The 14,037-nt window shown below is 49.8% G+C and overlaps 1 protein-coding gene across 1 annotated transcript; it reads left to right on the top strand.

The window, feature by feature from the left end:
- The first annotated feature begins 2,978 nt into the window (after positions 1-2,978).
- Positions 2,979-12,123, top strand: BOLA3 (bolA family member 3). The gene is made up of 4 exons (XM_019623520.1): positions 2,979-3,086; positions 5,264-5,387; positions 7,898-7,986; positions 11,887-12,123. The coding sequence occupies exons 1-4, from the start codon at positions 3,033-3,035 to the stop codon at positions 11,950-11,952; spliced, it is 333 nt and encodes a 110-aa protein (XP_019479065.1). The 5' UTR covers positions 2,979-3,032; the 3' UTR covers positions 11,953-12,123.
- Positions 12,124-14,037: the final 1,914 nt, after the last annotated feature.

The following is a 14,037-nucleotide window of genomic DNA, read 5'->3' as shown; positions in this document are numbered from 1 at the left end:
ATGGACCAGTGGGAGAAACTGATACAAACTGATAGTACTAACGGGCCATATGTGCAATAAAAGTTATACACGAGTTGTGGGCCCTTAGTTTACTATGGGACAGTCAGAGATGGCTTCTTGGAGAAGACAAGACTTGAATTGGCTTAAAAGATGGGTAACTACATAACCAAACTTGTACCGTAGCTTGTACAGGGATGTACAAAGCAGTCCAGTATTAGTGAAGGGTACATTTCAGTTGGACAGCTAGGTAGGGGTTAAGTCATATGAAAGAACTTGGGTTTTTGCTTATAGGTGATGAAGAGTGAAAGATTTTAAGCAAATAATGGACATATTTTCATCTCAGATGGCTCTGATAGTAGTGTGGAAATGGCAGGGGAGGATACGAAGGCAGTGACGGGCCCAAAATAACAGATTATGTGAGCAATTGTTAAAAGTATGGGGAAGAGGAAGTTTGGATATAAGCAAAAGTACTGATTTTCAATAAAGGAAAGAAGGAGGAATTCTGTAAATATAAATTAGTGAGTTTAACAGGTCTCTTAATTACAAGTGACAAACCCAATGTAAACAATATAAACGGAGCCATTTTGAAATGGAGGCAGAGCTGCCATGCCAGAGGAACTGCCTTGCATATCTTATAACTCAAACCTTGGAATATAACCTTTGGATTGGGCCTAAGCATCCTGTTTCTCAAAGAAACAACAAAAACAACTACAACCACAACAAAAAAACCAGTTACTATGACTCCTGGACAGAAAAACATTTTAGAATTAACATCACTATGTTATCTGCACGAATAAATATGCCTTCCTTCTATTAGATGTAAATCATTCCCCTTCCCTATCATAACCATTGCTTTTGTCTCCTAATCGGAACATTATTTGGGCTTTTGCCTGAATTAATGATTCCCGAATAGCTATTCTTATTGATCTCAAATGCTTGTTTGCCTCTCACTTTGAAAGGTCTTTATTTTTATGTTAACACCAACTAAAATGATTTTAGTGCTCATTTCTGGCACTGCTGGTTTCCAGCTGCACAAGCAACCTCAAACTTCTGTCTACTCTCCACTCTGCTGCTTTCTTCTGTTTCTATTTCATTCCTGAAGTGGTGCTGCCCTCATGGTTGCAAAGATGGCCACCAGCAGTAGGCTTTCTACCAGTTTAGCAATCCAGTTGTAAATGATCTTTTCTTTAGTTCCAGAGAAGTCCCTAGACATCTGTCATTGGTCTGGCTCAGATCTTGCGACTAACCCTAAACCAATCCCCATGATTGATTGGCCAGCCCCGGGTCTTGTGACCACTCCTAGAGCTGCATTGGGTCCAGCTTCAACTGAACTATGTGGTTGTTTGAGTAGCAAAGGAGTGGTTAACCACTACACCAGTGGATAAAATATTTTTGGCAGTTTTAATTATATCATTGACATCAGTGAAGAAAAATTAAAAGTTAGCAAATTATCCTTAATCCCACTAACCATAATTTTTAAGGAATCAACAAAAAGTGTGAGAGGCTATTACATTAATCCAAAGGAGAAAGCAATGAGAGCCAAAATGTAGGAGTCACTCAACATTGGAATGAGCATCTTTTTAGTTGATCACTTTAAAGAACAATTAGGGGCCGGCAGAGTGGCGCCAGCTCAACCTGGAGCTGGGCTGCCGTGAGTCGCCAGCGATGCTGTAGGCTGCAGCCCTTTCTGCAGTGGATTGCCATGGGCTACAGTGTGTATCCAGCAGCCAGCGTGAGCGCCGTCCTGAAGCTGGTGACTGATCTGCCTTGCCCGGGAAGAGCGCCATGATGGTGCCAGCTTGGGCCGGTGAGGCTGCGCCCTCCACAACTAGACTGAAGAACAAAAGGACAGTAACTTGTCTGTTCCCCTTACCCCAATTCCCCAGCGCTGTTCCCATCCCCCAATTCCCCAATAAAAATCTTTTTGAAAAAGGAAAAAAAGAACAATTAGGTGCGACTAACCCATCCATTTGCAGCGCTGAAGGTTATTGATTGGATAGGCCAGAATGAAATATCAAAAAGAGCTGGTAAAGCCTGCAGGGTGTACCAGACCACATGCTACAACTACAGCTAGAGAAAGGGCTTGGTAGAATTTCGGCCTTGACTTCTGTCTGATGTACTCCAGAAGGGGGCGGGTTAGCTGACAATCTTACCCATCCCTCATGGCATCAGCTTCCACTACATTTTTAGGACTCCACAGACTGTGGAGTCTACACATCCGGTGGGCCATATCTCGCATGCACCTTAAACTCAGGCAAATCCAAAGCTGAGTTTGTCGTCCCCCTTTACAACCAACCCGGCCCTCTTCCACCCATTTCGTTGTCCAAGCCAGAAACTTAGGCATCATCTCAGATGCCTTCCTCACCCTTACCCCACCCCAATACAGTCGCTGCATTCCACTCACCTCCCAAATATCTCAATCCACTTCTCCAATCCCTCCAGCCGCTCCTGCTCTAGTTCAGGCCTCAGGTCACCTGGACCACTGCAATAGCCTCGGAATTTACGTCCTGGGCTCTAACTCCAGTCCCCTACAGTCCCTCCTCCTCACAGGAACCACGGTGCTCTTTCTAACACGCAATTCTGGAAAGACACCCCTGCTTAAATCCGCCCCCCCCCCTCCGCCGGCTCCCCTTTTTCTGAAGGGAGAAACCCAAATTCCTCAGTTGAGAAGCTAGGTTGCAAGTAGGGGATGGGAATGGGAGTGAAGTTCCACCTAGGGCACGAGGTGCACTGGGGGGAGGGAAAGTTAGATAGGAGGGCCCGGGACCTGGGCGGTGTTTCTAAGCCGAGAGGGAAGCACCCGCGGCAGGAACGAGGTTGGGAGAGTGGAGCACAGCGCGGTGCGAGTGTGGGGGAGGGCGGGGGCCCTGAGCGGGCGGCGCGGCAGGTTCCGGGGTGGCGCGTCCCGGCGTGGGTGGAGCGGCCTCCGGGCGGCAGGGGGCGGCCTCGCCAACGGTGGCGGTTTTTGGTCCCGGGCTCCGCACCTTTCGGGTCACACGGCGACCTCGGGCGGCGGGTAGCGTCGGCCGGGCATGGCGGCGTGGAGCCCGGCCGCGGCAGCGCTTCTGCTCCGCCAGATCCGCGGGGTGAGCGCGGGCACGGACCGGGTGCTCTCCCCGGGGTGGGAGCTGCTGCAGGGCCAGGGCGGGGGGCTTCCCTTCCTTTCTTTCATTTATTCTATCGTTGATTTGTTCATTCAGTGGGACTGGGCACCCCGCATTCGGAGAAGTGTCAGGCCCGGGCGCGCTGGGGGACCTCCTTAGCCCGGTGGAGGTCGAGGCGAGGGGAACAGACACCTAAACAGCCATAATACAGAGGGCACGGAAAAAGTACTGTTGACCTATCAAGCCGAAGACAGGAGTCCTAGCCCAGAGTCACGGCGTGGGTGCCCGGGCGCAGTGGCGGGGTCTGGGCTCTGGGAACGTCCTCCGGGCCTCCTTAACCTTGACCTTCCCCAAATCCCACACACCCATTATCGAAGCCCAGCAGAGGGCATGCACCACGCGCTCTCCTAATTTTCTCTCCCCCTTTTTTATTCATCCTTTCCTCACTTGATCCATTTCTTTTCTTTCCTCTCACACTCTTCCTTCTCCCGTAATGGTCTTGAACCTGCCTCCCCAAAACAGTTCTATTGGTGACTTTCAGCGTGGACCAGCGGCATCTGGGGATTTTGTCAGTAGATGGCCGATTTAAAGGCCCCTGCCCACAGATCTGCTAAGATGAAATAAAGGCTTCTCCTGAGGAATCTGCAATGCTAACCACCCTCACCTCTTAGTGATTATGCTTCTGCCTGCCACCTGCCTTTGCCCCTCCAGGTGCTGTCCTCAGAAAAGGCTTCACCCCAATCCACACCCTAGTCTTACCCAGGTCCACAACATCAAGTTTCTCTCCCTCCGCACAACACTCAGAGAGTCTAAGTTCAGACCTTTCTCCTGACCTGCATTTCAACTGCTTGTCAGACTTCTTTGTGGGTGCCCAGTAGGCATGTCCTGAATTGTGTGGTTCTTCCCCTCTTCCCCTGCTGGTTCGTCTGTCCGTTCATCCATCCATCCATCCATCCATTCATCCATCCATTCATCCCCCGTTTTCCTGAGGGCCTGCCCTGGGCTCAACTCTGGAAGGCTGCAGTAACAGGACAGACTCAGTCTTGACCTCTGAGACCAGTTGGTGAAAGAGCCAGTACCCAGATCATTTTAAAGAAAGTGCTCCAAGGTTCTATAACGTAGGACCCTGCCCTGGGCCATGGGGAAGGGCTTGAGGATGGGCAGGACTGAGGATAAAGGGGAGGTACCTTCAGCACCAGCACTCCATGAACAGTGCTGGTGTTCCACCTACTGTCCTCCTCCAATCAGGGACCCAAGCTGGTGCTACTGTCTTTGTAATGCCTCTTAACCTGGTGTCAAAATGCACTAGCTTTAAGACGTCTGTTTAACTAAGTCCAAAATCTTTAGCCTGACATTCAAGGCCTACCATGCTCTGTTTTCAGTCTCCCTTTTCAGTGTCAACCTAGCCAAGCGGCTGCTGACCTGCTTTTCTGCCCCTTCACCCCTAAGGGTTGAGACATGTTCCTCTCAGAAGCACTGGCTCCCTGTGGTAGCCATTGGGGGTGGAAGAAAGAGTGGTTGCCAATGGCAAATAATCTAAACATGTTCCTCCTTCAGGTGGTTTAATAGAATTCTGCTTCCTCTTCCCGGTGAGAATTAGTACATGTTGCAAAGAGTAGCTGGCTTCTTGGGCAGTAGGCCACAAGGTCGTATTCCACTGGAGAGACTGGAATGTTATTCAGGCCTAAAGGGTGGGTGACATCTGGCCCCACCAGTGCACGGTCAGTGGTACACTGATCCAGCAGGGCACATCCGAGGCAGGCTGCCCAGCTCCTCCCAGCTCTGCATGTTCTTAACTGATCCTGCCTTGGGCATGTTATTTAATGCCTCAGTTTCCTCACCTATAAAACTGCCACCATAATAGTATCTTTCTCACGGCATTATCATGGCAAGTTAAACATCTACTGAATAAGGTTTGGGGCCTTGTCTCTAGAGTGAAAAGTGAGTTATTTACAATCCCCCTACCCCACCCCAAGAAAGTTTATTCTGCATCCTGGGGAGCTTAAAAGGAGATCTGACACCACGCATGCAGCCCCTCTGACTTAGCCCATGGCCTGCTGGCCCTGCCTTGCAGGGGAGTGACAGGTGGGGCCTGCACAGTGGCCCGGCCAGCCTGGGGCAGCGTCATCTTGCTCAGCCACGACTCTGTTCTGTGGCAGCTTCCTCCTCTCCACTGTGTCCAGCGGATGTTTGCCTCGCAGACTGATGGGGAGCTCAAAGTGACCCAGATTCTCCAAGAAAAGTTTCCTCGAGCTACAGCTATCAAAGTCACTGACATTTCAGGTAAGGTTTTTCTCTCATCTTTCCCATGGAGTTAAGTAGAATTTTGCCCTCTGGAGGGGCAGAGGGCAGGGGACTTGGCGGAAAGAACTTGCCATCACGGCTTCTCAATATGTGTGGCTTTTAGGCAGATGTGGAAGTGGGGATACAGAAACACTGAGGGAAACTATGTGTGGAGACAAGGTCCCTCTCAGTCACCTCGGGGCTCTGGTCCACTGCGAGATGGGTGGGTTTTCCAAAAGTTTCTCCACATTCTTCTGACACCCTTGAAGGTCAGAGCTAGAGTGGCCCCCAGGAGGAATTTGTCCTTTTGAGGAAAGTAACTGCCTCACTTTCCACATGAGGAGCTGAGCCCAGGGAGGCTGAAGAATCTGCCCAGTCCCTCACAGGGAGGAGGTGGCAGAACCAGAACCAGGACTCAGGGCAGACTCTGGCCTGGGCCTAGAGTCCTATCCCGGCCAGGTCCTCCTTTCTCAGATGGCCACTGGCACCTCAGAAGCTCAGGCTGGCCGTGTGTCAGCAGCAGGCGGGGCATCACCTTGTGCACCCACAGGATGGGGAAGATTGGGCCTTTATCCAGACACACCCGTGAACAGCTTGGCCATGGGCGTCCACCTGACTCCCCACACCCAGAAGCGGCCTTTGCCATCCTGCATTGTCACAATGGCTCACTGGCTTCTGAGAACATAACATTTACAAGGCTTGGGAGGTTTAGAAAGTCGTTTTTATTCCAGAAACTAGAGCAGGGGTCGGCAAACTTTTGAGATGGAAGAGCCGCCAGGGGTCAGCAAACTGCGGCTCCTGAGCCCCAGGCTCTGAAGTAAAACTGAAAATGAGAATAAAACTATCATAGTTTCATTTATAAAAATTTTAAAGGGTATTATTCACATAATGGTGATTATGTAAAAATATATTTATGGCTCTTGAATAATTTTTAAATTGTTGTGAGGGACAGGATTGGCTCTTCCAGGGGTCAGCAAACTTTTGAGATGGAATGTACCCAAAGAGCCACATATGGCTCACGAGCCGCAATTTGCCAACCCCAGAACTAGAGGAAATGAATCAATCTAAAGATCTTTTAGAATGGTAGGTGGAGGTGAGCACTCTGCAGGGATCTCAGGGCAATGCTGAGGCCTTGATGTCACCAGTCCTGTACCTGCCCCAGGCCCAGGTATGGCAGAACTGGAACTTGACCTCCTGTCTGACTCTGCCCAGGCCTAGACCGCGTGCAGAAAGGGAACTGAGGCCGGGAAACTTGATTTAACCAAAGCTTGGACTGACTCCTAGAGCCCATATGAGAAGCGTGACAAAGAACTTCTCATCCAGTGGCCTGGTGTTAACAGCACAGAGGACATTTTCTTTCTTGCCCAGGTTGTTTTATGCTAGGGCTGCACGCTTTATCATCAGTCATCAGCATTAGCTCTCTGGCCATGTGGAGACAGAGCTTGGTAAGGGGCTGGATGAGTCCACCACAAGCTCAGCCTTGAGAGCTTCACCAGATAGCTGCTCTCTCCCTGCGAAAGCCTACGATGAAACACTCAGTGTTGCTTATAGAGCAGGAGGTGCTAGAGAGAGCCCAGCAGCTCCATGACCTGCATGTCTACAGTTTTGGTTATAATGCTGTGTCCCTGTCTCTACCACACTTCCTTGTTCCTTTCTTTTGTTTTGGATAGTATTCCACAGTTTTCAAACCAAATTTTCATGTATTTTTGCACTGTAAAAGAAAACCCGAACGGTGGCTGGGTGGCTCAGTTGGTTCAGTGTGAGCTCTGAGCAACAGGGTTGCCGGTTCGATTCCCACATGGGCCAGTGAGCTGCGCCCAAGCTGAGCTGCCGCTGAGTTGCCAACTGGCAGCTGGATGGCTCAGCTGGTGAAAGCACGTGCTCCTAACAACAAGGTCGCCGGTTCGATTTCCGCATGGGGTAGTGGGCTGCGCCCCCTGCAACTAGATTGAAAATGGTGACTGGACTTAGAACTGAGCCGTGCCCTCCACAACTAAGATTGAGGGACGACAACTTGACTTGGAGCTGATGGGTCCTGAAAAAACACAATGTTCCCCTTCCCCAATTCCCCAACACTGTTTCCCAATAAAAAAATAATAATCTTTAACAAAATCACAAAACCCAATTGCTATTATTTTTTGAAGGTGGAACACTGAAATTCAGTCCCTCCCAACCTCTTCCATGGCATTTGCCGGCTTAGTAAAATAGTAGGAAAACCTACATTTCCTAGGTTTTTCATGCTTTGTGCCTTATCTTTCCTACCCCACAAGTAATAGTCCTGTTGGTGCAACTGCCTTGCAAAAGGAAGAACACATTTTGGATCAGGGCAGCCTGCCAGCAAGAGTATGTGGTCAGATTGTAAGCCATGATCTTTTTCTAACAGTCTTAGCAACTTTCTGCTGAATAATAATGTTCAACCTTCTTGAGATTGTGTGGTACTTTAAGGACACGTGGAACTGTGGCTGCCCTAACTTAGTGATTGAAACACTTTCAAATTGCATTTATTTCAGGAGGCTGCGGGGCAATGTATGAGATCCAGATAGAGTCAGAAGAATTTAAGGAGAAGAGGACTGTGCAACAGCACCAGATGGTAAATCAGGTTAGTAGAGGCAATAACGCTCCTTTGCCACGTCTCCAGCCTCCAAAAGGGCCTGCCAAGTGGGGATGGTATTATATCAGCATAGGACTGATGAATAATGCAATGCCACAGTCATGCAAACAGGACTTAAGACCTGAGAAAAATATAATCTGAAACTATCTGGAATATGATTGTGGGCAAGTATGAATTTTTTCAAAATTGAAAACAAGCCACCCAATAGATAGTTATATTGCATTTTTTTTTTTTTGGTATAATGTTACCATTATTATCACATATTGAATAGTGTTTGTAAATGCAAGAGTACTAAAAGATACTTTTTTTAAATTTGAAGATTTTTTTTTAGCTTCTCTTTAGGACTGCTTTACATATGGGTAAATTGAGGCACAGCATGATTAAGAATTGCTCCAGTTGCCCCCGACCCAGTGACAGGCAATAGGGGTCTGAAGCATCAGATTTAATGAGACAAAGCCAAGTTTATTCATTATCTACACTTATTTTACTTGGAATTAATACCAGCCTTGACCCCTGGGCCTGTCTATAAACTCACTCCTTTTAGCAGAGGTGTTTGACATCATTCTGGAAGGTCTTGAACATTGTGAACTAATTTAACTTTTGTAAAGCACAGCTTTTGCCATGAGAGTCTTTCTGTGACCCCGCATACATCGAGTTCAAGTGTCCCAGATTGCTATTCCAGGCCTCCCCCACCCTTCTTGGCACACACCCTTCCTCAGCCCCTGCCTATTGGTCTCTGTGCATCTGGACGTTTGTCCAGATTGGGCCTCCTGCAGGGTTCCCTTCTTCCCTCCTCCCAGCTCAAATGCTGCCTTCCTACCTGCCTGGCGGGGAAGAACGCCCTCCACCCTCTAACTCCAGCATTTTCTGCCTTGTGTCCTGGATATTTACATCCTTGCCTTCTGTCCCTTGGCCATGTCAGCCTTGTGTGGGCTGGTTCTCTTCTGGATCCATCTTCGGATCCTCATGGAGCCCAGCCCTTCACTGGCATGTGGGCACCGAAGGTGTGCTGGTGGTTTGCCTAGGCAGTCTGGTGGGGAACAGCTTCTAGCCCCACGTGATCTCAGGGATTGGAGTCAAGGCCAAAGACAAGATAGAGAAGATGTGACTGGCCCAGATCATCCCCACCTGACGGGACTGGGTTTTGTTCAGGCCACCTGGTACAATTGGACTCCTAGGGGTGCTGTTAATTTGAGTGCATCCCCTGCCTTGAAGCCACAGTTACAAGTGGTTACGGATGTAGGTTCAGGAGTCAGACTCTGCACATTTCAAGCATTGGCTCTGCTATTTTCCAGCTCTGTGACCTTGAGCAAGTTACTCAACCTCCCTGTGCCTCAGTTTCCTAATCTGTAACATGGGGAGAGGAACAGTACTTGCCTCAAAGGGCTGTTTTGAGGATTAGTGATGAAGTAGAGCACTGAGAACAGTGCTTGACACATAGTAAGCCCTCAATAAATGTCAGCTGCCGCCACTGTCATCATCATCATCTATAACACTGGGCGGAACCTACACCAAGTCCCGGGGGAGGGCAGCAGTTCCTGCGGTTTGGGGGAAGGTCACCTACATCATCCTGTTCTCAGGGTTTCCTCAGGGCCCCTGCAGAGCGTGTTCTTCCCCCCTACCGTTGTAGCTGGAGCACCCTGCCCGCTGTGTGCCATCGCCCTAAAGCTGACTGTGCAGGCTGGGCCTTTTGTTCACAGCTGCGTCCCCTACAGCTAACAATGGGTCTGGCACATAAAGGGGCTCAATCGGTACTTGTTGAGTTTGCAAACAGTTAGGAGACCTGGCCTGGGCTTGGTGATTGGCTTACAGAGAAATTACACATTCAGTGCCTAAAAGGTGTTCCATTTCCTCCTGGCATTGGTGTACTTTTACCCTGGGATACCATAGCGGCTCCTTTGCCCACACAAGCACTGCTGGTCCTGGAGCAGGTCCAGTGGTCCTATAGCCAGGCACCCACAGCTCCCGGAGCTGGGTTGGCAGGGAAGGAAGGACGTTCCGAGCTTGACCTTCAGCTTGAGCAGTGGCCCCATTAGCCACAGAAAGCTGGGAGGGCTCTAATGTGTGTGTCTCAAGGTACTGATGTGCTCATGGGCATTTTCAGAGGATTACATTTGCGGGTGTTGGCTGTGGGAGATGCGAAATAAAATGTCTTTAAGAGCAAGCCTGTTGGCCTGTAGGCATCTGAGCTGGAACCTGGAGTAAGTGGCTCATCTTTTAGAGGTGCTGGGAATCAGGGTCTGACAGGCACTCCACATAGGAGGAGGGCGATTGGAAGTGGAGTGGAGGAGAAAGCAATAGGTTCTGTTCCCCGAGTGCTGAGGAAGTAGGTTCTTGGGGAGCGTGTGAGAGTGGGGGGAGGTGCTCCATCCAGGTGCACTGGATGCCCAGGCTGTCAGGTGGGGGACCTGGTGCTCCTGGGCCAGGGTGAAGCTTCCCTCGTTGATCTTGCCTGGTCACCCTAGTAGAATTGAGACTCTCAGGCCCAAAAGGGCCAGGAAAGGCCTTCTGGTTCATCTGATGCTGGAATCCGCTTCTCATCAGACAGTCCCTCCTGGATTCCCTGGGGACTGGGTGCCCCTGCCGCCACGACTCACACCTGCTCCACCCTCAGAAGCAAACGCACTGTTCCTCTGAGACCCTGCTTGTAGCCCAGCCCCTCCCCGCTCCCACGCTTGACCAGGTTTCTCTTCTGAAGTAATCACTGGCATTTGCTTTGGGCCAGGCCCCAGGGATGCCGGGTGACGGGCGTTCCTTCCCCATCCGTCCTGTTCCTTCCCCGGGGAGCAGCCGTAGGGAGGAGAGTGAGCACCGACTTCCCTTTTGTGTTGGAGACACAGCTGGGTCCACCTTGGCTCTCAGCCTCACAGTGGGATCTGAGCCTCAGTTTCCTCTTTGGCAAAGATCACAGGAGGTATTGACCACACGTGCCCAGCCTCATGCTGGCATGTGGAAGACATTTGGTAAATAGCTGTTGTCCTCTCCCCTTCTCTGGCCTCTTTCCTGTCTGGTGCACATCACCCTCCCCTAAGGGTGCCTCCACCTAAGGGTGCCTCCACCTAAGCGTCCCCAGCTCAGAGCCCGCCCTTCAGTGTGCACTTTGGTTACCCAGAGTCCAGTCCCACCCTCCTAGCCTGAGATTTCCGATCCCCTGTGTGGTCTGCCTTAGTCTTTCCCCTCAAAGCCAAGCTTTTCCTGGTGAATCGTGGTATGTTCCCAGCTTTTCCTCACCTGGCACTCCTGGGCCCAATGCTCTGTCCTTTGCCCATTCCACTCCCAGCTATCCAGCTTCTGGGCTGCCTCTTCCACGAACGACCAGTATGATAGCAGGTGCTCTGTCCTAGGACACCCACAGCACTCAATAGCTGGCTTGGGGTCTGGTAAGGCCCATCACTGTGCTGGGTATTTGGCCAAGTCAGTTCCCCACCAGGACCTCAGTTTCTTCAACTGTAAACAGACCCAGGTGATCTCTAAGGCCCTCTGTAGCTGTAAGATACTATGATCTGTGTTGGGGAGTCCTCAGGGGGCTGTAAGAGAGCTGGGAGAAGGCACAGCTCAAGGGGTCCAGGCCTTTCGTGTGAAAGTGTGACTGCTCCTTCACCTAGCCACGGAGGCTTAGGGATTGTGGCCTTGGCACAGACACACAGGCACAGCCTCTAGGGAGCATTCTGTGCCTACAGAAAGCAGAGAGCATTTTTTATTTTTGAGCCAGGTTAAATTCTCACTCAAAAACACAAAAAAATGTTTTCCAAGAAAGGAAAAACTGCTTAAAGGAAGCGTGTGCAAAGTCTCCTACAAATATCTCCATATGTAAAAATACCCTCAGAGAGACTTACTGTAATCAATGTCAAATATGAAAGAAATGGTGATGCTATTTTACTTATTTAGGCGCTAAAAGAAGAAATCAAAGGAATGCACGGATTGCGGATATTTACCTCTATCCCCAAACACTGACCACGCCCTGGCTGAACAGATGCTGCTGCTTAAACCTTGGAGGAACTTGACCAGTCTTTCCCAGGCATTTGCCAAAAAATGTATCTATTTTGTTCATAGACATTTCCATATTATAATTAAAGAAGAATATGTTATCTATTTAGATGTGAATTAAAGACAACAGACAACTTAGGCGTTTGAAGAGTCATTAGTAATATTCTTCTAGTTCCTTCAATGGTCTCATCTTTGGACAGTTCTGTCCTGCTGCTGTAGGGGCAGAAGAGAGTGTAGGCTACTTTTGTCTTGTCAGGAGACGTTCTTATTTTTCTTCTATGAAACTGCTCAGGCCCCTTAATCTTACCAAAAAGAAAAGAAAAGGTCCTTTGGTTTTGCTGTTCCCCTAGTTTAACCATTCTCTTTCCCTTCCCCTCCAAACTTCTTACAAGAATGATCTTGGACCCTCGGTTTCTTACTCCCTGAAGGGGCCTCTGAGGATTTGGGGCTGCCTGGATAAGGATCTTTTTCCTTTGTGTAAAGATTCCCCCACCCTTTGCATCTTGGTGGGAAGTGAAGCCCGCCTCCACCAACAGAAGCTGAAAAGGCCTGCTTTCCTAGCTCCCTTGCAAATAAGGCACAGGCAGATGGTGTAGATTCAGCCAATCAGACAGACCTGCCCTGACTTTGAATTGGGAGCAAGTGACACCAAGAAGCGAGGGCAATGGTGATTGATTCTGGCAACTGTGGCACCAGTGTCCGGTGTTCTGGGCCGTGTTACAAGCTGCTGTCTCGAGTCCATGGTGATGGGCACAGTGTCAGGGTCTGCACCGTGATTTGCTCTGGCCACAGAGCCTTCCAGTTCCTTCTCATTTTGAGAAGCTGGTTTACCAGTGTTCCCAGAAATTGTGTGATTGCCCCCATATCCTTCCCTTAAATTATTTTCTGCTCATATCAGCCTTGTCAATGTCTGTTGCTTGCAACTGAGAGCCCCAGTGGGTTCACGAGCAACGTGGGTACTGCCCTCCTACCCCAACTCCCCTACGCCACAGCTTTCTGAGAGATCCCAGGTCCCCTGTTGCTCTCAGCCCTCGGCATCCCAGTCACTGTCACGATGGCAGGTCGGTCATCCACTCCTTCCTGACTCCTCTGTTTTTTCTGGAACCGACCACCAGGGAAATCAATGGTCGCCATTGACCCTGAAGGTCCCTTATACCTCCCTAAGAAATACGAGTATATAGGTAAAACAGCATTGGGCCCCAGAGTCGTAGAGCAGCACAGATTTTAAATATTCTGTTCACACACCTCATCCCCATTTTTTGTCTTACAAATAGTTTATGTCTTCACAGTAGGGGGAAGGGATTGGTTCTGCCAAGGCAGAGCTGCCTTTTACATGGAATAGAGTCACTCAGTTGTATCAGAGCTGAGAAGACGGGATAAAACAGATCTCCTGAGGGCCCACGGCACCTCTGAAAGAGCTAAACACCCCAGAGCCCAGCCCTTTGGTAGCGTAGTGAGGAGACACCTAAGACGAGTCCCAGTGGCCAGGAGAAGGCGGTGGTCAGGGAGAACAGAGACCACAGAATTAGGTGCATGGCGATTACTTGTGTGGAGCCTAATTGTCCTCTCTTGAAGGTGGACTGGACAGAGTGATCTGCTTCTAAAGAAAAGAATAAAGTGGAAGTGGACTGGCTGAGTGGCTCAGTTGGTTAAGAGCATGAGCTCTGAGCAACAGGGTCCGTGGTTCAATTCCCACATGGGCCAGTGAGCTGCGCCTGAGCTGAGCTGTTGCTGAGCTGCCAACAGGTGACAGGATGGCTCAGCTGGTGAGAGCACGTGCTCCTAACAAGGTTGCCAGTTCAACTCCCGCATGGGATGGTGGGCTAGCCCACCCAAAACTAAGATTGAACACGGCACCTTGAGCTGAGCGGCTGTGAGCTGCCAACGGGCGGCTGGATGGCGAATGGACTTGGAGTTGAGCTAGCTGCATCCTTCACAACTAAGACTGAAGGACAACAACTTGGCTGTTCCCCTTCCCCAATTCCCCAACACTGTTCCCCTTCCCCAATTCCTCTAATAAAATCTTAAGAAAAGAAAAGAATAAAGTGGAAG

The sequence above is a fragment of the Hipposideros armiger genome, unplaced genomic scaffold (assembly GCF_001890085.2).
Source record: "Hipposideros armiger isolate ML-2016 unplaced genomic scaffold, ASM189008v1 scaffold_553, whole genome shotgun sequence".
Classification (NCBI taxonomy): Eukaryota; Metazoa; Chordata; class Mammalia; order Chiroptera; family Hipposideridae; genus Hipposideros; species Hipposideros armiger.
This window is presented reverse-complemented; position numbering and strand designations above follow the sequence as displayed.